The 24,093-nt window shown below is 46.3% G+C and overlaps 1 protein-coding gene across 1 annotated transcript in view; it reads left to right on the top strand.

Moving 5' to 3' along the window:
• Positions 1 to 1,575: 1,575 nt before the first annotated feature.
• LOC143933243 (nicotinamide N-methyltransferase-like) overlaps positions 1,576 to 24,093 on the top strand; it is a 61,715-nt gene continuing 39,197 nt past the window's right edge. Inside the window, exon 1 of the mRNA XM_077456130.1 lies at positions 1,576 to 1,726. Coding sequence (XP_077312256.1) covers positions 1,576 to 1,726 — 151 coding nt within the window. The remainder of the gene's footprint in view (positions 1,727 to 24,093) is intronic.

The raw sequence follows: 24,093 nt of genomic DNA, 5'->3' as shown, positions 1-24,093 counted from the left end.
ACAGGAGATATAATGTCAAAAGCACAAATTGCAGCAACAACTGAGTATCGCATCCAGAGGAGGGATGGGACATGTAATATAACAGCAATCATATTGTTAGCAACATATAAAGGGACACAATGATGAAAGGGTGAAATTACAGGACCGAATGAGACGTCTGGGAGACTCCTGGAATCCATTTTCTGGAGTGGGAGGTTGGTTTGGTTCGTTCTGGGATAGTATCATGAATTTCTTTAAGAAAGTAGGAATGATCCTCATCATCATACTTATCCTGGGAATTGCAATTTATGCCACCATTAAGATTGTATTTTGTCTAAATGGGTAGAATTACCAAAATCAAACCTTCCACTTCAGACCCAGACAGAGCCATGGCTATGTTCTACTCAGAACATAGGTGGTTCTGAGAATGATCAAGAAAGGACTTCGTCCTTCATGATCAGAGGAGGGATTGTAAGGGTAGGGAGAGTCACCCTTTAAGTTTAAACTCGTCTTATTACATTTAGCTGCTTGAACAGATATTTACTGAAGTTTAGTAAAACACCATGCTTTGCAAGTTACTTCTGAAGTCTGCAAGAAACAGGATGCATCTGTGGTCAGAGCTAGCTGTTAGAATTTATAGGAAGTAGGAAATATTCATAAGGTGAAATGAAGCTATGTGGTTTAATTATAGATGATTTCTTAAGGTAATTTATATAAATATATGTCTGTATGTCTGGAGACCTTTATACAGAATTCCCCTAAAAAACTCGGCTTATTGTATGACGCACTAGATGTTAATGTTTCATGATTGGTCAAATGTCTTGAATGTCTTGTCTAAACCTGATTGGCTGACAATGCAATTTGAAGCACATAAAAAGTAGTATACAGGAAATAAAGAACTCGTAGTCATGATAATCCTCAAGTCGTGTGATTGTCTGATTTTACCCAATCGATTGAAAGGGCTTTCCAGTGGTCACTAAAGTCCAACTCGAGCTAAGGAGGGAGGCGCACCTTACAATACCTAAAAAGTCTTAATTTGTTTTATTGACCCTGAACATCTGCAAAATGTGCTGGTGTTATAATATTAAGGACTTTGACATTCACCTGTTCCTTGTCTCTATGCCATCCTTGCAAACTTGCATATCTAACTTTCTATCAATGTCGGTACATCTACCTGTCATCCTCATCTTTGTTTTATTATTTAGGACATGAATGCAGATCAGGGACTACAGTCCTCATTTCAGGTGGCATCTAGTTACATTGGTCAACACATTTTTACTTTAGTCTTTCTTCTTGTATTTTTATTTTGATGGATTTATTTTTTAATTCTTACAAAAATTTTACACTTGCAGATATTATATTGAAATATAAACATATTTAAACCCATGCGGAGATCATCCCTCGGTCAGGTGGATCCTCATGACTGTTCTGGGAAAATAAATAATAGTTTCTTGATGATATTGAATTACATGCTAATGAATTTGCTGTCTTATTCCAGATGACTTTAAATTGAATATCAGCATTAGTATTGTATAATAGAAAGTAGATACCAAAGAGGTAAAATAAGGTCTGTTCACTGTTCAGCATTGTAGAACGATGGATTCCTCAACACATAGATTCTATCATATACATGGAATGGATTCCAGAGAATATTCAAATTCATATTACTCTGACAAGGAGGACATGGCCTTTGCAGATGATTCTTTGAGGTTTCCAATGATGAATCTTCACTACTGGTTCTGCCGTGGTATGTACAATATATATTAGTAGATTTAATATACAAGACATCTTTATATTAAAAAAATAGGGGCTTGTTCACACATGTGGCTATTTTTGCCGCCCCTCTGAAAACCAATCTGAAGTGGACTGCTTTTCAGAGGGCGTTTGACAGGCAGTAAGGAAGCGATATGTCGCCCCCTCACTGCCTGTTTTAACCCTCAAAATGAGGACTCATTGTGCCGCAAACACATACATTTCAAGCGGTTGTAAGGTGGTTGCAGCCCCATTTACTTGAAGTGCAGTATGACAAAAAACATACCCTGTTTCCCCTAAAATAAGACCTAGTGTGATTGTCGGTGATAGCTGCAATAAAAGCCCTACCCCCCAAATAAGCCCTAGTTAAAGTCCTTGTAGGTCTTCTTTTGAGGGTAGGGCTTATTTTTGAGGAAACAGAGTAGGGCTTATTTGGGGGGTAGGGCTTATATTTCAGCCAAAACCGACAATCACACTAGGTCTTATTTTAGGGGAAACAGGGTAATAGGGGGTTTAATTGTTGCCATGGCTGTGAAGCAAAGCATTGTGATCGTGGCATGTATACAGCCCTGAGCAAATGCGTATCTGTATTCAGGTGGCTAGTTACGGGGCAGTAAAATTGCAGCTCGACCCCCTGTTTTTACCTTTACGACCCCTTCCCCCCTTCCCACGGCCATCAATTTTAACCAGCCCTAAGAGCATCAGTCGTATACATAAACGCTCCTACATCTGCCTGGTATTGTGGCTGCCTGAAAGAGCCAGTTGGGAATGGAAGTCCCCATAGCTCCATCCTCCTATTTAAATTATGTTAATGGAATATGCTTTATTTCTTACCGGAGAATTCATTTGTTTCTATGGAAAAAAATGATTTAATGGTCGCCCTTGGCCTTCTCTGCATATTGTTATGTTACAATCTACAATGAAACCGAATTTGACTGAGATTGTATACCACCAATGTACACAAAATAGAACATAATGCTACAGTAGAAGAAAAATATAATAAATCATTTAATAATAAATACATTTGGGCTTTTACTGTTATGCCCCATGTGTATGTATTTTTTTTTCTGTGTTGTATTGAACTGCCTCAGACTATTATGGTTTTGTAGTATGTTGACATTTTTGGGCCATTACAAAAAGTGTTTACTATGTGATTTTGGATTTTCCCCCTTTCCTCCCCTCCCATTTAGTGCTAGTTAGTTCAATCCTGGCAAGGCCCTCAAAGTTCTTCCATGTTCCCTCAGTCACTATAAGTATTTCACAGAGACAGGGCTTAGTAAAGTCATTGTCTTCTTATACTCCAAAAGATTGTTAAAACATCCTCTGTACTGCAATTATCGGAAGTAAGTTTGCATTGGATTCAACTTCTGTGTCTTATTAAAGCGGTAGTAAACCGATTTGTGCTTTTTTTCATAATCTGCAAGGTAAAGTTAAATGCAAAATTATATATCCAAATCAAGAACGGCACTGTCCCCACCTATCCAGTTCCACTGAGATGCATCTAAAAAGTATTGAATCCACTCTGGGCGTTGCTGCTCTTTCTGAAATCCACTGGGTGGCAGACAATTCTAAAAAGTACAAAGCAAGAGAGAGCGCACACCAGCCCTAGTGCATTAGTGCATTAACGTTTATTACATTTCAATTCGCCTGCTTGCTATGAGTACAGAGCCTAGGAGTCAGCACACACGCCGAGAGATCCGCCCCCTGGCCGCGAGTGACGTCATTCACAGCTGGCTGGTCCGTGCATGTGAGACGTGGAGAGAGGGATTGTGTACTCATAGCAAGCAGGCGAATTGAAAGCCTGATTATCTCCGCTGTAAGCCGCTACAGGGAGCAGGAAATCTGGAGATGAGGCAGCCGTGGAGGCTTCTGATTTCAATGCTACAACAAATTCGGCAATCTGTGAGTGTGATACTTGGCTTTTTACTTACTTATTAGATTTAATAAACGTTAATGCACTAGGGTTGGTGTGCGCTCTCTATTGCTTTGTACTTTTAAGGTAAAGTTAAATGCATCACATACTAGCACATTACGTGAAACTTACCTTAGAATGAAGCCCTCCCAGCGGTGAGCTGTCACCGCCGACAAGGCTTCCATCTTCACCCATCTTCCTCTAAGCTTTGCGGACTCCGGCTGTGTGACTGGCTGGAGCCTTGATGATGTCACTCCCGCCGCCGTTTACAAAACAGGACTCTGAAGGAACGGCCTGGGTGCCCATACCTTCAGAGCGCATGCGCTGGTAAGGTAGCCAGCAGCATTCACAGTAAACCAGGGAATCCTATAGACTTTTAAGCACAGGATGGCACATGCACGAGATTTTGACAAGGAAACCGAAGGAAGGGTGGAAATGATGTCCGCAGGATACTCACTAAACAATACCTAAGGTGGCCCTGCCGATTCCCGAAACAAGCAATAATTAAAAAAGATAAAAAAGAGTAAGTAACAAGCATTTTTCCATCCTTTATACTGGGCAATGACTGTAAATACTATACCATGTTACATAGTATGAAAAAAGCAGTTTAAAATGCAGAGTTTACTTTCTCTTTAACAACCAATGACATTTCAGCTGTCAGTGGAATTTCCCTTCCCCGCAGTGGACCTGCCCCCTTCCACGCTGACCCTGGCCCCGCGCCCTCCCATGCTGGTCCCGCCTCTCCCGTGCCAACCACGCCCCTCCCCCTTAGATCCATTTGTTGTGTCCTCCAGGCTATGTGCTTCTCCTCTGCGGGCAGCTGCTGGGTGATTGATCTGCCTGGTGAGTAGTGTGTCCTGCACTGAGCCAGGCTTTGCTTCTCCCCACCTCTGCTAAATTTCCCTAAGTGTCTCAGCTGCTGCAGAACTTCTTGGAGAGGGGAGGGCAGGTCTGCTAGGTGTTGTAGTGCAGGCAGTGATTGGCAGCTGTGGGGTTCCCAAATACCCCCCTCCCACTCCCTTCCTGCATTTCCTCCCTTCCTATATATATGCAAACAAAAAAAACCTCCCCACACCTCCACCCTAAACAATAACCCCCCCTCCCCACCTCTCCATCCTAAACCAAACCCCCCCCCCACCTCTCCACCCTAAACAATAACCCCCTCCCCATATTGCCACCCTAAAGAAAAAAAAACTCCCCACCCTAAACAATAACTCCCTCCCTATCTATCCACCCTAAACAAAAACTCCCTCCCCATCTCTCCTCCCTAAACAATAGCTCCCTCTCCACCCTAAACAATAACCCCCCTCCCCACCTCTCCATCCTAAACAAAAAAAAACCTCACCACCTCCCACCCTAAACAATAACCCACCTCTCCATCCTAAACAAGAAACCCCTTCCCTACCTCTCCACCCTAAACAATGACCCCCTCCCGATATCACCACCCTAAACAAAAAAAAAACCCTCCCACCTCTCCACCCTAAGCAATAACTCCCTCTCCATCTCTCTACCCTAAACAAAAACCCCACTCCCCATCTCTCCACCCTAAACAGTAACCCCCCTCCCCACCCTAAACAAAAAACCCCTCCCCATCTCTACACCCTAAACAATAACCCCCCTCTCCACCCTAAACAAAAAACCCCTATAATTAGGCGTACCTGTAGCTACACTGGATATCTCCTGTATTTGCATGTGCCAATGTCATTGGCACATGTGCACTGAAGCAAACTGAAGCAACGGCACGTATGTGCCGTTACCTGCGGCTCCTGTGTGCATGCGCGGGAAGTGACGTCATCGCGGCTCCGGCCAATCACAGTGCCAGAGCCTACGATACCCGTAAGTAACTCCAGGAGTGATGTCGGCCGCCGGAGCGGTGAAAGAGGACCGCTGCAGGGGCTTCGATCTCAGGGAAGTAATTCATAATGAGCTAGTAATTAACTCATTATGCCTTTGTTTTGCAGGGTTTTTTTTTTTTTTTTTTTAGGGTTTACATCCACTTTAATGGCTTTCAGAGGTGTTAGAGGCCATACTCTATAAGTAACGGAGAGTGGACTTAAAGGCCAACCAACATGCCCATATGTTGCAAAAATAGGATGAGGACTGGCATAACTCATGCGTAAGGTCTTCCAATTTACAGATGTGGGCTAAGATTTGGTACTAAAGTTTTATGGGAGGTACAGTCTGTCATTTCCAGTATAGGGGGAGTAATGATTTTGAGTTGAGTAGGTGGAGGGTAATGGAGCACTTTAACTGTACTTCACCTGTGGATCACAGGAGTGCAGTTCGTGCTGCACTCTAGGGGTGGCCGAACGGTTCGCCCGGCGGTCGGTTTGCGGCGAATTTCGGCTGTTCGCGGTCCGCCCGATCGGCGGACTATTGCCGCTGTTCGCCCGGCGGACTTCCGTGTTTACTGTGTAAAAGAACTTTGACCTATGATGACACATCCATCATGTGGTACAGGACAGCCAATTGAGACATTACAGCACATGGACACTTGGACATTCTCCCTAACTTATAAATAGACCCGATCCGGCGGCCATTTTACATTCTTTCGTATGTCACTATAGGGAGAGGTTGCTGTGTGGAGCAGGGAGAGACTGCAGTGACCCAAATCGCTAGCTATTAGGTCCACAAAAGTTCTTTTAAGGACTGGTATGGTATAGGTGTTAGGTGTAGTTCAGGATATAGGTTTGAGGCACTGCTATTCAAGTCATTGTTGCAGCAGCCTGTCTTTTGTCAGGGCTGAGAGAGGGACAGGACGCTGTGTGCAGCAGGGACAGTCAGTTTAATCATTAGCTGTTACTATTAGGTCCACAAAAGTCCTTTTCAGGACTGGTATGGTAAAGTAGTACAGGATATAGTTTTGAGTGCTATTCAAGTTCTTGTTGCAGGAGCCTGTGTTTTGTCAGTTTAAATAGGGACAGGCAGGAAGCTATGTGTGGCAGTGAGGGACAGTCAGTTTAATCAGTAGCTGTTACTATTAGGTCCACAAAGGTTCTTTTCAGGACTGGTATGGTAATAGACTTGTACACGTATAATATTCTTTCTTCCAAATATAGAAAGAATATTATACTTGACTGCTGCAGTAGTCCTTTATGAGTATAGGGACTGAGGTACAGTCTGCTAATCACAACCTACTATTTGCACAAAGGTCCTTATAAGGACTGGTAAGGTATAGCGTACTACAGTACATAGGGTTGAGTGAGGTACAGTCTGCTATTCCTTAAGGACTGGTATAGGTCCACAATATAAAGGATTGAGGTGCACTACTGCTGACTGCTGCCCTATTCTACAGCAGTCCTTTATCAGTATAGGGACTGAGGTACAGTCTGCTAATCACAACCTACTAGTTGCACAAAGGTCCTTATAAGGACTGGTAAGGTATAGTGTACTACAGTACATAGGGTTGAGTGAGGTACAGTCTGCTATTCCTTAAGGACTGGTATAGGTCCACAATATAAAGGATTGAGGTGCACTACTGCTGACTGCTGCCCTATTCTGCAGCAGTCCTTTATCAGTATAGGGACTGAGGTACAGTCTGCTAATCACAACCTACTAGTTGCACAAAGGTCCTTATAAGGACTGGTAAGGTATAGTGTACTACAGTACATAGGGTTGAGTGAGGTACAGTCTGCTATTCCTTAAGGACTGGTATAGGTCCACAATATATAGGATTGAGGTGCACTACTGCTGACTGCTGCCCTTTTCTGCAGCAGTCCTTTATCAGTATAGGGACTGAGGTACAGTCTGCTAATCATAACCTACTAGTTCCACAAAGGTCCTTAAAAGGACTGGTAAGGCATAGTGTACTACAGTACATAGGGTTGAATGAAGTACAGTCTGCTAATCCTTAAAGAGGAGGGCCATTTAAAAAAAAAAAAAAAAAAAGTCATCAGCTGCAAACACTGCAGCTGCTGACTTAATAAACACACTTACCTGTCCAGGGCGCCCGCGATGTCGGCCGCCCGAGGCCGACCCGTCCCTCGGCTCTCGGGTCCCGGCGCCGCCATTCCCTCTAAGGGAAACAGGCAGTGGAGCCTTATGGCTTCACTGCCCGTTTACTACTGCGCATGCACGAGTCCCGCAGCTACTGCTCATGCGCGAGTCCCGCAGCCAGGGCCGCTGATAGAAATCATGGGGCCCTGTACAGCCTACCTGACAGGGCCCCCTTTAGCCCCTCCCCTGGTCCCTCCTTAAGCCCCACCCCTGGCCCCGCCCCTCTACAGAGAGGCTAGGGTATACATAAAGGTAAAATTGTGGGCGTGGCCAATTAAAAAATATGCGCTAGCTGGAAAATGGACATGGTTTAAATTACGCTTAATTATTAGGTGTGGTTAGTCTAAGATGACTGGGTGTAGGATGCAGATGATACTGTACTGCGTTCATAACTGCACTGTCCAATTTGTCACAGTCAAACAGTTCTACATGAAAAAGAAGATGCCATGTCAGCTAAGCCCATTTTAACCACTTCAGCCCCGGCCTATAGACATATGACGCCCACAGATAGGATCTCCCATCAGGGCTGGACTGGGACAGAAATTTGGCCCTGGACTTCATCGGGGCCAGCCCACTTACATTTTGAGTGTCCCATCAGCACTCCCTTGCATCAGAGTGTCTCATCACCAGCCCCCTTGCATCATAGTGTCCCATCACCAGCCCCCTTGCATCAGAGTGGCCCACTGAGCCATTGGCCCATCGGGAAACTCCCGGTAGTCCCAATGGCCAGTACATGCTTGTCTCCCATCCTGGGTGGGAGTCATATGATGTCCTCTGATTCCTGGCCGTCTAGGGGGCGCACGAGCACCGCCGGCGGCACGCGCACCCGCGGCATCGCTTGGGACCCGGTGCATGTGCAAGGCGGACGCAATGTCCGCCGGGCACCCGCGATTGCCTCGGTACACAGCAGGACTGTGGATCTGTGTACGTAAACACACAGATCCACGTCCTGTCAGTGAAGAGGAGACCGATGGTGTGTTCCCAGTGCTGAGGAACACCAATCGGTTTCCTCCCCTTGCGAGTCCCCTCCCCCCACAGTTAGAATCACTCCCATAGGGAACATATTAACCCCAGCAGCGCCCCCTGGTTTTAAACCCTCCCCTGCCAGTCACAATTACACAGTAATCAGTGTAATTTTATAGCACGATCGCTGTGTAAATGTGAATGGTCCCAAAAATGTGTCAAAAAAAGTGTCCGATGTGTCCTCCATAATGTCGCAGTCATGAAAAAAAAATTGCAGATCACCGCCATTGCTAGTAAGAAAAAAAGAAAAAAAAAATACCATAAATCCATCCCCTATTTTGTAGATGCTATAACTTTTGCACAAACCAATCAATAATCACTAATTGTGATTTTTTTTTTACTAAAAATATGCAGAAGAATACATATCGGCCTAAACTGAGGAAAATTTTTTTTTTTTTTTTTTTTTAAATTGGATATTTATTATAGCAAAAAGTAAAAAATATTGTGGTTTTTTTTTTAAAATTTTCGCTCTTTTTTTGTTTATAGCACAAAAAATAAAAACCGCAGAGGTGATCAAATACCACCAAAATAAAGCTCTATTTGTGGTAAAAAAAGGATGTCAATTTTGTTTGGGTGCAACATCGCACGACCGCGCAACTGTTAGTTAAAGCGACGCAGTGCCGAATCGCAAAAAGTGCTCTGGTAAGGAAGGGGGTAAAATCCTCCAGGGCTGAAGTGGTTCAAAAAAAATAATAATATTCTAAACTTTTAATGAGAAGTAATATGTCTAAGGGAGCGGTTCACACCATGGCTGCATCAGAATTGCGAATAAATGTGCTGTGGATTCCTGTAAAATTCAACCTGCACGCAAAATGCACTGCTTTTGTGATCTGCACCAGGTGTCAATAAAAAGTCAATGACACCTCAAAACGCAGGTTTGCAAACGTAGTGTGTTTGCCCTGCCCCTGCCAGCCCTGGATCATGTGATCTGGTTACATCGCATTTTAAAAAGTAGTGCATATGCTACTTTTGGTGCATTGCAATTTTAGCCCATTCAAAATGAATGAGCTTGAAATTGCACTGCACAGACTTGCATGTGAATTGCACAGGAACGCACAGTGCATTCCTGTGTGATTCAGCTCCAGGCATGGTGTGATCCAGTGATTTAAATAGAATAAAAAGTGGGGTTTGCTGACATTGATGGCATCTCCTTTTTCATGCAGCACTTCTGTGAGAAATATGGCAGTGCAGTATAAAACCCAATTTCTCACAGTCAGGACAGCTGTGCTACATGAAAAGCAGACATTAGACTTTACATTGCAGTTAATGTGACTGGGCTAACCTGCAGTCCCCTGAGAATCCAGATCCACTACCACCATAATGCAGCTCATGTGTGCACACCAGAAGAAGCCAGGAACGACCATCCTCCAAGCCGGCCACACCCCCTCCCGCCCACTCAAACTACAAGATCTCAGTGTCAGGCTCCACCTTTCTGCCTCTGAGATGTTTAGCCCCAGTGAGTGCTCATTGAGCAGTTGAACAGCTGCTGAGGGAGGAGCGGACGGGGAGTTGCAGAAAGACTTTTTTTTTTTTTTCTTCTGCAATCTGTTCAGATTGCTCGGGCCCCCCCTGGTGGCCAGGCCCGGTATAACAGGGCCAGTTGTACTGGCTTATCAGCGGCCCTGCCCGCAGCGCTTTCTGAATGGGACGTGCTGTGTTCTGGAACACACAGTTCCCAGAACACAGCGCGACCCATTACCCAGAAGACGCCGCGACGAAGAGAGAAGACAGAAGATCTCCGCTGAGGAGGAAGAGGAAGATTAGGATTATGTGCCTAGCAACAGGCATTTCTGGTAAGTAAAAAAAATTTTTTTTTCATTTTTTTATTTTTTAGATTTTTTTGTCATTTTTAAAAAAAAAATTTTTTCAGGGTGGCCCTCCACTTTAAGGACTGGTATAGGTCCACAATATATAGGGTTGAGGTGCACTACTGCTGACTGCTGCCTTATTCTGCAGCAGTCCTTTATCAGTATAGGGACTGAGAGTTTTGTCACAGGGTCATTTAAAAAATGACAGGCAGAGGAAGAGGCAGGCCCTTCCGCAGGGGTGGTAGGGGTAGGGCAGGAACAACAGGCTTGAGCCAAAGTCGGAAGTTGCAGAATGTGCATTCAATTACTTTAAAGGACGCACCAGACTTGGTTGAGTGGCTCACTCAGCCTTACTCTTCTGCATCCTCCTCATCCTCTCGATCTGCACCCTCTTCTTCACTCTCTGCTATGTGCACCCCCAAAGACACTACCACCAACAACACCACCACCACCACCACCACATACCTTCCGCTTGAGTCACAGCAATTATTTTCCGATCCATATCAAGACATTTCTGATGTGCAGCCACTCTTGGCATTGGATCGGGAAGTGGAGGTAGCAAGAACCGCGACTCAGCAGTCTGACGACAGTACCCAGATCAGCCCAAGGAGGAGGTTGGTCCCCGGTGTTGCTGCCTACTCCGAGATCTCTACTTATAGCGGTGGGGAAGGTGACGTAGATGATGACGTGTCTAGTGATGTCACGTGGGTGCCCACAAGAGAGGAAGAGGAGGGGAGTTCAGAGGGAGATATGGACCAGCAGATAGGGAGGAGAAGCAGGAATAACTTACATTGCACAGGAGGGACAAAGCAGACTGCTAATGTATCAGGAGCGAGTCACATGGCTTTTTTTAACGTGTCCGCTGCTGACAATAGTGTTGCCATCTGCAATCTTTGCAGTCAACGCATTAGTCGCGGTAAGCCCAACACTCACCTAGGGACGACCGCCTTAAGAAGGCACATGAGCAGCCATCACCGAGCCCAGTGGGAGCAACGGAACACACAAAGCCACACTCCAGGCTCTCACTGTCCAGCCTCGTCTTCTACTTCTCCTTCTCCTCTCTCCTCACAATTGTCCTCCACTCCACCTTCCATCACGCCAAGCTCACGTTTTTCTGCAAAAAGGCAGGCTTCCATGGGCCTAATGTTTGAGCGTAAAAAAATGATGACGCCGGATAACCCTCTTGCCCAACGGTTGACGGCTGGCTTGTCAGAACTGATAGCCCACCAACTACTGCCATATAAGCTGGTGGACTCGGAGGCCTTTTCGAAAATTTGTGGCCATTGGAACCCCACAATGGAAGGAAGTATTTCTCAGAGAAGGGCATCCCAGAGCTATATGGCCATGTTCAGCGGCAAGTGAATGTATCTCTGGCACACAGTGTCAGTGCCAAGATACATCTGACCACAGACACGTGGTCTAGCAAACACGGGCAGGGAAGGTATATCACTTTTACTGCCCACTGGGTGAACCTTCTGATGGCCGTCAAGCATGTAACTCGTGGCACCCGTGTAGATTTGGTTTTACCGCCACGGATTGCATGCAGGCCTGGCTCTTCTTCTCCTCCTCCCCCTACTCCATCCTCCTCCCTCTCCTCCTCGGCTGACTCCTCCTTTTCCACTGCTAGCGTCTCTTCCGCTGCGCCACCCAAGCTCCCCAGAACCTATTCGACATGCCAGGTGAGGCGTTGCCATGCCGTGCTGCGTCTGTTGTGCCTGGAAGCCAAGAGCCACACTGGCCCGGCACTCCTTTAAGCTTTGCGTTCACAGGCAGATCAGTGGCTAACACCGCTCAGTTTGACAGTTTGTAAAGTGGTGTGTGACAACGGTGCCAATCTGCTTAGCACATTGAAACAGGGCAAAATTACGCACGTGCCATGCATGGCACACGTCTTAAACTTGGTCGTGCAGCGATTCGTTGTCAAATACCCCGGGGTCCAGGACATCCTGCGGCAGGCAAGGAAAATCTCGGCCCATTTCAGAAGATCTTACACGGCCATGGCTCGCCTTGCTGACATTTAGCGGCGACACAATCTGCCGGTCAAACGTCTTATTTGCGATTGCCCAACGCGATGGAACTCAACCTTCTATGTGCTTGATAGGCTGCTCCAGCAGAAACGTGCAGTTAATGTCTACCTGTATGAACTCTGCGGCAGAACAGGTTCTGGGGAGCTTGGTTTTTTTCACTGCGCCAGTGGCTGCTCATGCGCGACGCATGCAGACTTCTGCGGCCATTTGAGGAGATCACCAAACTGGTCAGTCGCAGCCATGGCGCCATCAGTGACATGGTACCTTATGCCTTCTTTATGGAGCGTGCATTGCGTCGTGTCATTGATCAAGCTGTGGAGGAGCAGGAGCGGGAAGATGAGGAAGTCGCAATGCTGGATGAATTCCCAGGGGGGGCTACTCTATCTGAGACAAGTGAACAACAGGAGTCTGAAAAAGAGTCAGAGGAGGATGGTGCCGGGGCGGATGAGGAGGAGCAAGAAGAGCATGCTTTAAACCTCTCTGGGATCCCTGTTGTTGTACGTGGATGGGGAGAAGAGAATGAAGAGGACGACATTATCCTGGATGATGAGCAGGAGCCAGGCCACCACACCGCTTCCAGTTTAGTGCAAATGGGGGCCTTCATGCTCCAGTGTTTTAATAGGGACCCCCGTATAAAAAGCATAAGGGTCAAGGACCAGTACTGGGTGGCAACATACTTAGACCCCCGGTACAAACACAAAATGGCGGAAATGTTACCGCCGTCACAGAGGGCTGTCAGAGTGGAGCACTTCCAGGCCTTGCTTCGAGAAATGCTGCATTCTGCTTTTGTGTGCGCTGGCAGAGGAGCAATTCCCACTCCCAGAGAAGGAGTTGCGGGTACCAATCCAACAGCGCCTGCAAGAAGAGGCCGGTTTGAAGATGTGTTGGTGACTTCGAATATGAGGTCATTCTTTCAGCCGACCCATCGACAGGTGTCATCCGGATCCAGCATCAGGGAACGCCAAGACCATCAGGTGTCCGACTACATCGGGTTAACGGCCGATGTGGACGCTCTGAGGAGTGATGAACCCCTGGACTACTGGGTGGGCAGGCTTGACCTCTGGCCAGAGCTTGCCCAATTTGCAATCGAACTGTTGGCTTGCCCCTCGTCCAGTGTCCTGTCCGAAAGCACGTTCAGCGCAGCAGGGGGGATCGTGACCGATAAGCGTACTCGCCTAGCTCACGACAGTGTTAACTACCTCACATTTCTAAAAATGAATGAGGCATGGATCTCGGAGGAATTCAACACATGTGACCAGTAGACCATGTATATGTCTAGAAACAATTTTTTTATTCGAGCACACAGACCTTCTTTCTTCATTTGGCTCACTTCCTTGTCCAAAAAAAGCACACCATACTATATGCCCGTACCCACCTGTTTGAAGAGGTTGAGCGGTGTCATATTTCTACTGGGGCTGCTTATTATGAGGGGCTACCACCATCCCTGTGCTGTGCGGACTTCCTCCTGGGGCTGTACCTCTGCTGTGCATATTATGAGGGGCTCCCACCATCCCTGTGCTATGCTCATTATGAGGGGCTCCCACCATCCCTGTGCTATGCTGACTTCCTCCTGGGGCTGCTTACGGTGCAGGTGTCAGTGCTTTATGTCACGCTGCTGATGTCAGTGCTCTCTATCACGGTGCTGGTGTCAGATTACTCTATCACGGTGCAGGTGTCATTGCTGTATGTCACGCTGCTGATGTCAGTGCTGTATATCACGATGCTGGTGTCAGTGCTGTATATCACGGTGCTGGTGCTGGTGATCATCTCCTGCACCCTCTTCCCTTTGCCTACCCTGACCTTCCCTCGCCTCCATTCCATTGTCTCAAGAGTCCTGAATTGTCAGAATTTCACATATAAAAAAAGAATGCTTGTAGTTGTCGATCCCAGATTCACCTCATACATGTGTTATGTCATTGGCTATGTGTGCACAGCTAGTAATTATTATGTGGCTGCAAATATGACCTGTAGGTTTGTAAAGTTCACCATCCCTGTGCTGTGCTGACTTCCTCCTGGGGCTGTACCTCTGCTGTGCATATTATGAGGGGCTCCCACCATCCCTGTGCTATGCTCATTATGAGGGGCTCCCACCATCCCTGTGCTATGCTCATTATGAGGGGCTCCCACCATCCTTGTGCTGTGCTGACTTCCTCCTGGGGCTGCTTATTATGAGGTTCTCCCACCATCCCTGTGCTATGCTGACATCCTCCTGGGGCTGCTTATTATGAGGGGCTCCCACCATCCCTGTGCTGTGCTGACTTCCTCCTGGGGCTGCTTATTATGAGGTTCTCCCACCATCCCTGTGCTATGCTGACATCCTCCTGGGGCTGCATATTATGAGGGGCTCCCACCATCCCTGTGCTATGCTCATTATGAGGGGCTCCCACCATCCCAGGGCTATGCTGACTTCCTCCTGGGGCTGCTTATGGTGCAGGTGTCAGTGCTGTATATCGCAGTGCTGGTGTCAGTGCTGTATATCACGGTGCTGGTGTCAGTGCTTTATGTCACGCTGCTGATGTCAGTGCTCTCTATCACGGTGCTGGTGTCAGATCACTCTGTTACGGTGCAGGTTTCATTGCTGTATGTCACGCTGCTGATGTCAGTGCTGTATATCACGGTGCTGGTGTCAGTGCTGTATATCACGGTGCTGGTGTTAGTGCTTTATGTCACGCTGCTGATGTCAGTGCTCTCTATCACCGTGCTGGTGTCAGATCACTCTATCACGGTGCAGGTGTCATTGATGTATGTCACGCTGCTGATGTCAGTGCTCTCTATCACGGTGCTGGTGTCAGATCACTCTATCACGGTACAGGTGTCATTGCTTTATGTCACGCTGCTGATGTCAGTGCTCTCTATCACGGTGCTGGTGTCAGATGACTCTATCACGGTGCAGGTGTCATTGCTGCATGTCACGCTGCTGGTGATCATCTCCTCCACCCTCTTCTTTGCCTACCCTGACCTTCCCTCTCCTCCATTGCCTTCATGCGCTCCACAATCCTGAATTGTCACAACAATTTCACATATAAAAAAAGAATGCTTGTAGTTGTCAATCCCAGATTCACCTCATACATGTGTTATGTCATTGGCCATGTGGTGGGACTATGTTTGCACAGCTAGTAATTATTTTGTGGCTGCAAATTTGACCTGTAGGTTTGCAAAGTTCGCCTCCCATTGAAGTCAATGGGGCCCGCCGCGAACGTTACCGTTCGTGAACTATCGGCCGCGAAACGTCCCGTCGGAAGTTCATCCATCACTACTCCTGTAAACCATTTTTAGCTGATAGCGGCTGAAGCCTGTTGTTGGATGATGTCACAGAGCCAGTCCAGGCTGGAGAAAGATTGCAACCACATAGTTGCCAACATTGTAAAAAAAAAATTCGGGACACTTTGTTGGCAGTGGGAGGAGTCATGGTATAATTAGGGGCGGGGCATGCGTTTATAGGTGTGATATAGGAAAAGGTAAAAATGCGGTGCGCGCAGTGCGCCGCGGCGACAGATGGGCATGGTTTACGTAAAATAGTGGGCGTGGCTTACATGGGGCGTGGCTCAAAGGGGTGTGGTTAGAGTCTGAGATGAATGCGGGATGAAGAGAGGGAAAGGGGGGGGAGAGGGAAAGGAGGGACAGCAGCCCCCCCGATCTTACACCACAATAGCAATTTCCAGAGTTTGACAATCAGCAGATAAAGATACTCCAAATACCTGGTGTTGGCGCTTCAATCATCCCGGCGCCATGATTGTTATGGTGTCAGGATGATTGAAGCGCATTATTTCTATTATTACATTGTAATATAAAATAAAATACTTCAACTCACCATAATGCAGAATCAGTGGGAGCCATGAGCGCGTCACTAGCCACGTTGCCTGACACCAGATGCCATCAGATGTCCCAAGCGGAGTCTGTCCTTACATCAGGTGCCCCATCAGAGGTACCTTCCTCACATCTGTGTCCTTCAGCGGAGCCCCTCCTTACATCTGGTGCCCCTCTGACATCCACAGACCGCCCCCCCCACATCCACAGACCGCCCCCCCCACATCCTGCACAGACCTGCTCCCACATCTCCAGACTGGCCCCCGACATACCACTGGCCCCCAACATCCACAGACTGGCCCCCGACATACAACTGGCCCCAGACATCCACAGACTGGCCCCCCACATCCATAGACTGGCCCCCCCACATCCACAGACTGTCCCCCGGCATCCACAGATTGCCCCCCCCCCACATCCACAGACTGCCCCCCCCCCCACATCCACAGACTGGCCCCCCACATCCACAGACTGGCCCCCCACATCCACAGACTAGCCCCCACATCCACAGACTGGCCCCCGACATCCACAGACTGGCCCCCACATTCACAGACTGGCCCCCGACATCCACAGACTGGCCCCCACATTCACAGACTGGCCCCCAAAATTCACAGACTGGCCCCCGACATCCACAGACTGGCCCCCACATTCACAGACTGGCCCCCGACATCCACAGACTGGCCCCCACATTCACAGACTGGCCCCCGACATTCACAGACTGGCCCCCGACATTCACAGACTGGCCCCCACATTCACAGACTGGCCCCCGACATACCACTGGCCCCCACATTCACAGACTGGCCCCCACATTCACAGACTGGCCCCCGACATCCACAGACTGACCCCCACATTCACAGACTGGCCCCCGACATCCACATACCATGACTGTCACTGGTCCCCGACATCCGACTGGCCCCCGCCCCAACATCCATATTGACAGACTGGCCCCCGACATGCCGCCGTTGCCGCGCGCAGACATTTAACTGTGGTGCCGCCCACCGCCCTTTACACTGACACAAATACACACTAGCAGCGGGGGTGGGCGGCGCCACAGGTGTAGACCAACTTCTGGTCTTCTTAAAAATGGCAGCCGGTGGAGACATTGTCTCCGCCGGCCGCTGACCTCTAGCGGCCGGCGGCAAAAAAACAGGAAAATTCAATTTCCCGGGACATTTCCCGGGACAAAATTAATTTGGGACAAATGTCCTAATCCCGGGAATGTCCCGCGAAATTCAGGACAGTTGGCAACTATGCAACCATATGGTCATCCATCCAGAGACCGGCACAGTCCAGTGTGGGGGGACAGAGCAGAGACAGGGGAGATGGACAGTCACCAGCTCTCTGCTCATGGAGCACTGAGAACTGAGCAATCCCTGGGTTTTTGATTGCACCAACTCCTAGAGAATCATATGCTAGTGTTTGCAACTGGACCTGAAGATTATCCAGACATACTCTCAGGATGGGCATGCCAGTAGACAAGATGACTCCTTTGGGTGGACTTCTAGGTATCTTCACAGGCTAAACCACATTCCTTTTCATGGACGTAGGAATTTGGCACATGCGAACATATGCATACTTATATTTGTGCGTGCATGAATGCCCGCACCCGTGTGCACCAGTGTGGTCAATTGCACCTGTGACAAACAGGGATGAGCTTCGAGTTCAAGTCAAACTCATGTTTCGACTCAAACATTGCCTGTTCACCCGTTCGCCGAACAGCGAACAATTTGGGGTGTTCACGGCAAATTCGAAAAGCCGCGGAACACCCTGTAAAAGTCTATGGGAGAAATCTAAAGTGCTAATTTTAAAGGCTTATATGCAAGTTATTGTCAAAAAAAGTGTTTGGGGACCCGGGTCCTGTCCCAGTGTCAAAAATGGCCGTTTTTTCGGGAGCAGTGATTTTAATAATGCTTAAAGTGAAACAATAAAAGTATAATATTCCTTTAAATTTCGTACCTGGGTGGTGTGTATAGTATGCCTGTAAAGGAGAGCATGTTTCCCATGCTTAGAACTGTCCCTGCACAAAGTGTCATTTCTGCAGATGAAAAAAGTAATTTAAAAGCGCTCTATAGCAGCTATAATGAATTGTCGGCTCCCCGTAATACAGAGAACAGTCATTGAAAGTCATTGATCAAAAAAAAAATGTGTGGGATTCCCCCCAAATTCAGTTACCAGGCCCTTCTGGTCTGGTATGATATTAAGGGGAACCCCGCATAAAATTTGAAAAACAAATGACGTGGGGTTCCCCACGCATTACTTTTTTTTTTTTTTTTATGACTTTCAATGACTGTTCTCTGTATTACCGGGAGCCGACAATTCATTACAGCCGCAAGCACTTTTTTTCCTGCAGCAATGACACTTTGTGCAGGGACAGTTCTAAGCATGGGAAACATGCGCCCCTTTACAGGCATACTATACACACCCCCAGGTACGAAATTTAAAGGAATATTACACTTTTATTGTTTCACTTTAAGCCTTATTAAAATCACTGCTCCTGAAAAAACGACAGTTTTTAAAAGTTTTTTTTGCATTGATACAGGTCCCCTGGGGCAGGACCCAGGCACCCAAACCCTTTTTAGGACAATAACTTGCATATTAGCCTTTAAAATTAGCACTTTTGATTTTGAACGTTCGAGTCCCATAGACTTTAATGGGGTTCTAAAGTTCACGCACATTTTCGGTCTGTTCGCAGGTTCTGGTGCGAAACGAACCGGGAGGTGTTCGGCTCATCCCTAGTGACAAATAGAGACACTAACTGGGCTTTTTAAACTGAGCCAGTGCTCAGGTTCAGTGCTGCTTTGTCTTCAGCTTTCTGTGTACTGAGAACCTGTGATCCTGTATCATGTCTCTAGTTACTGACTGGCTCGTCTGCCTACTCCATGAACTCTGCTTGTATTGACCTCAGCTTGCCTTCTGACCACCACTTTTTCCCGCTCTATTTGCTACTGTTCCACTGATCGGTTCCTGAACCAGCTTGTACCTTGACCACGCTTTTGCCTGTGCCCCATACCTAATCTGTCTTGTCAGTATATTACCTGGCTTGCCTGACTCTACTATTCCTCCTGCTATTGCCAGTACCTACCTGTCAACTGGCTGTAACTACTTACCCACTGTCTTCTACCAGTATATGTCTCAACTGCCTGCTATTGCCAGTACCAGCCTGCTTTGGTCTGCTGTTCATCAGCTGCCACCCAGACTGCCTACTTCACTGAAGAACTCTGGCGACTACCCCTGCCTGGTGTGGACACCTGCTCTGCTAGCAAGACTTACTGGCACTCCTGCCACTCTGTACTCCTGCGGAGGTGGAGACTCAGCTCCTTGCACAGATAGAAAAGGCTGCAAGGGCTGGGACAGTGATAATAATGGGGGATTTTAACTACCCAGAAATTGACTGGGGTAATGGCACTGCTGGGACAGTTAAAGGGCAAAAATTTATAAACCTATTACAGGACAATTTTATGGTCCAGTTTATTGAGGCCCCAACTAAGAATGATGCTCTGTTGAACCTGGTAATTTCAAACCATGCAGAACGTATTACTAATGTTCAGATAAAGGAACACCTGGGTAGCAGTGACCATAACATGATATCATTTGATTTTAGCTGTAAGCAAAAATCACATACGGGAAAGATAAAAACAATTTCAAGAGAGCAAATTTTCCAAGGATGAGGGCTGCTCTCCCTAAACTGGAAGAGAATATTGGCATCAATGGGCACAGAACAGAAATGGGAATTCTTCAAAAAGACTGTTTGTGATCTCACAGCAAAGTATATTCCCATGGGCAATAAGTTTAAAACGCTAAAAATAAAACCGATGTGGCTCACGGCCAAAGTTAAAAAAGCTATAAACTATAAAAAAAAGCCTTTAAAAAATATAAAAATGAAGGAACGCTAGTGGCATTTAAATATTACAAAGAATATAACAGAATATGTAAAAAGGAAATCAAGGATGCAAAAATTCTAAATGAAAGACAGATTGCAAAAGATAGTAGGACAAACCCCCCCAAAAAATGCAAATATATTAATAGTAAAAAGTTGAAGTCTGATCATGCAGGCCCTTTGCAAAATAATCTGGAGTGGGTGACTGGTGACATAGACTAACTTATTAAATACTTTCTTCAGCTCTGTGTCTACAAAGGAGCATGGGGGAGCTAATGTCCATAATGGGGGTGGTAGTGACGCAGCCCCAAATCCACAATGGCTCAAAAGTGATATGGTCCAGAAATATTTGGACAGAATAAAGGTGGATAAAGCACCTGGACCTGATGGCATCCACCCACGGATCCTAAAAGAATTGAGCTCTGTAATTTCAAAGCCATTGTATCTAATTTTTAGGGACTCATTAATGACAGGAATAGTACCACTGGATTGGCTCAGGGCCAATGTGGTGCCTATATTTAAAAAGGGAACAAAGTCTTTACCAAGTCATTATAGACCCGTTCGTTTTAACTTCTATAGTTGGGAAGATACTGGAGGGATTAATAAATAACCACATAGACGAGTTCTTGCAGGAAAAAAATATTTTAAGCAACAGACAGCATGGATTCATGAAAGACAGAAGTTGTCAGACAAACCTGATTTCTTTCTATGAGGTGGTAAGTAAAACCTTGGACAGAGGGGTGGCAGTGGACGTGGTATACTTGGATTTTGCAAAAGCATTCGATACAGTTCCGCACACACAGCTCATGTGTAAGGTAAAGTCTACAGGTTTGGAAATATCAGTTTGTAAATGGATAGAAAACTGGCTAAAAGACAGAATTCAGAGAGTAGTGGTTAATGATTCTTACTCTGAATGGTCTAAGGTTATCAGTGGTGTACCCCAATGTTCAGTGCTGGGACCCTTACTTTTTAATATCTTTATAAATTATATTGGGTCTGGGATCAAAAGTAACATTTCCGTCTTTGCAGATGACACCAAGCTATGCAGTGGAATAATGTCCTTACAGGATGTCTCCAATTTACAAGCTGACTTCAATGCTCTGTCTAATTGGGCGACCATGTGGCAGATGAGGTTTAATGTTGAGAAATGTAAAGTTATGCACTTGGGGGATAAGAACATGCTAGGGGGAGTACAACTGGGGGAATCCATAGTGGAGAAGGATCTGGGGGGTTTGGTAGATCATAAGCTCAATAATAGCATGCAATGCCAAGCTGCGGTTTCCTAAGCGAGCAAAGTCCTTTCCTGTATCAAGAGAGGTATGGACTCCAGAGAGAGAGAGATATAATTTTGCCCCTGTTCAAATCATTAGTAAGACCTCATCTGGAATATGCAGTTTAGTTTTGGGCACCAGTTCTCAAAAAGGATATCGGGGAACTGGAGAAGGTGCAGAGAAGGGCAACCAAACTGATAAGAGGCATGGAGGAACTCAGCTATGAGGAAAGATTAGAGGAACTGAATTTATTCACTCTTGATAAGAGGAGATTAAGGGGGGATATGATCAACATGTACAAATATATAAGGGGTCCATATAGTGAACTTGGTGTCGAGTTATTCACTTTACAGTCAACAAAGAGGACAAGGGGGCACTCTTTACATCTAGAGGAAAAGAGATTTCATCTCCAAATACGGAAAGGTTTCTTCAGGGTAAGAGCTGTGAAAATGTGAAATAGACTCCCTGCAGAGTTGGTTCTGGCCAGCTCAGTGGATTGCTTTAAGAAAGGCCTGGATTCTTTCCTAAGTGTACATAATATAACTGGGTACTAACATTTATAGGTAAAGTTGATCCGGGGAAAATCCAATTGCCTCTCGGGGGATCAGGAAGGAATTTTTTCTCCTGCTTTAGCAAATTGGATCATGCTCTGCTGGGGTTTTTTGCCTTCCTCTGGATCAACTGTGGGTATAGAATTGGGTATATGGGCTGGTATGATATTATTATATATATATTTTTTTTTTTTGTGGTTGAACTGGATGGACTTGTGTCTTTTTTCAACCTGACTAACTATGTAACTATGTAATTTACAGGCACTCCTGCCACTCTGTACTCCTGCGCCTTCTGTCAGGGCAGGGCCCCCGACTCAGAGGTGTAAGAGAGGCCTTCCTTATCATATCAGGCTCTGCTACCAGTTACATAATACATACTAATACTAATATTAGAGAGTGGTACCATAGCATACCAACAGCTTTGTGTCTCACAAAGTTAGAAATTTGCTGTGTAATATGCCACAGATTGGAGTAGTTTGAGAAAGTCGGAGTCCATAGGTGGCACCCATAATGGACTATTGGACATTACATTTTTGCTTGCATCAAGATGTCTTATGGCCTTAGAGCAAGCCTGTTACTTTTTGACTCAGGATTTAGCCAGTGACTATTGGCAGGTTCCCATGGGAGAGGAGGACTGAGAAAAAAATCCCCCTGGGGTTATACACGTGCATGCCTTTTGCTTGAAAAATGCCCTCAGTACCTTTCAGAAACTGATGGAACACTGTTTTGAGTCCATACTCATTTACCTGGATGATATTTTTATCTTTTCAATTGTATTTGCAGATCATATTCAGCATTTTGATCCCTGAAGCTCATTAAATTGCATCTGGTCAGAAGCCAAATACAGTACTTAGGCCATGTAGTGTGGAGGCAGATTGGTTACTACCAATACTTTATCCCTAAATTTGCTTCCACCGTTACTATGTAGACTGTCCACTCAGCAGAAGGGCAATTAATTGCCCTCCATCCAGGTCAACTGGTGGGATCCACGGAAGGAAGCTTTTGAAACCATTAAAGATCATTTGGCTATGGCTCCTCTGCTGGCATATGCTGACTATACAAAACCTTTTCGAGTATTACTGATGGCAGTTTTCAAGGACTGGGTGCTGTGCTTGTTCAAGAACAAGGTAGAGTTTAGCATGTTATCATTTATGCTAACCATAGTTTGCAGCCTACAGAATGCAATTCCCACAATTATAGCTCCTTCAGACTTGAACTGTTGGCTCTGGTCTGGGCCATAACTGAGAAATTTGTAGAATACCTTACAGGAGGGCAGGTGGACATCTATACTGACAACAACACCTTGGTTTATCTAGAATCTGCCAAACCAGGAGCCCTAGAACAGTTGTGGGTGGTTTGGTTAGCTTGTTTTAAGGATGGTTGCACAGCAATGTTGGTGCTCTGTCTCACTACCCTGTAGAGCAACAGCATGGGGGTGTAGATCAGTGTCTAGAAAAAATTGAAGTGGCTCTTTCCAGCAGAATCCGTCCTCTGGTACTTAAGGATGAGCTCCGGCGTGTTCACACCCCGCCAGGAAGTCGGCACTGTGCTGCGCTAATCACAGGCAGTGAGACATTTCCCGATCTCTGCAGCAGCGAATCGGGACAATGCCTCACTGCCTGTGATTAGTGCAGCACAGTGCCAACTTCCCGGTGGGCTCTGCACATGGGGTGTGCGAACACGCCGGAGCTCATCCTAACTGGTACTATACTTCGGGCTATCTCTGGAACACTGCCTTACTGCAATACTGTGCAATACTATGCCATTAGCAATGGTATGAACACCCACAGTGTGTTACTTGGATACTAGTGACTGAAACAACTAATTGCATTTATTTTTGTTAATTATATTACAATATACAAGAAGCAATATAACTTTCTGGAATGTGTGTGATTGCTCGCAATTTTGGTACATCAAACCCTGGCTTATTTAACCAATTCAGCCCCGGAAGAATTTACCCCCTTCCTGACCAGAGCACTTTTTGTGATTCGGCACTGCGTCATTTTAACTGACAATTGCATGGTCGTGCGACTTAGCACCCAAACAAAATTGACGTCCTTTTTTTCCCACAAATAGAGCTTTCTTTTGGTGGT

The sequence above is a fragment of the Lithobates pipiens genome, unplaced genomic scaffold (assembly GCF_037356315.1).
Source record: "Lithobates pipiens isolate NorthernLeopardFrog02 unplaced genomic scaffold, aLitPip1_a1.2 Scaffold_27, whole genome shotgun sequence".
Classification (NCBI taxonomy): Eukaryota; Metazoa; Chordata; class Amphibia; order Anura; family Ranidae; genus Lithobates; species Lithobates pipiens.
The sequence above is the reverse complement of the archived record's forward strand: the minus strand, read 5'-3'. Positions and strand labels throughout refer to the sequence as shown.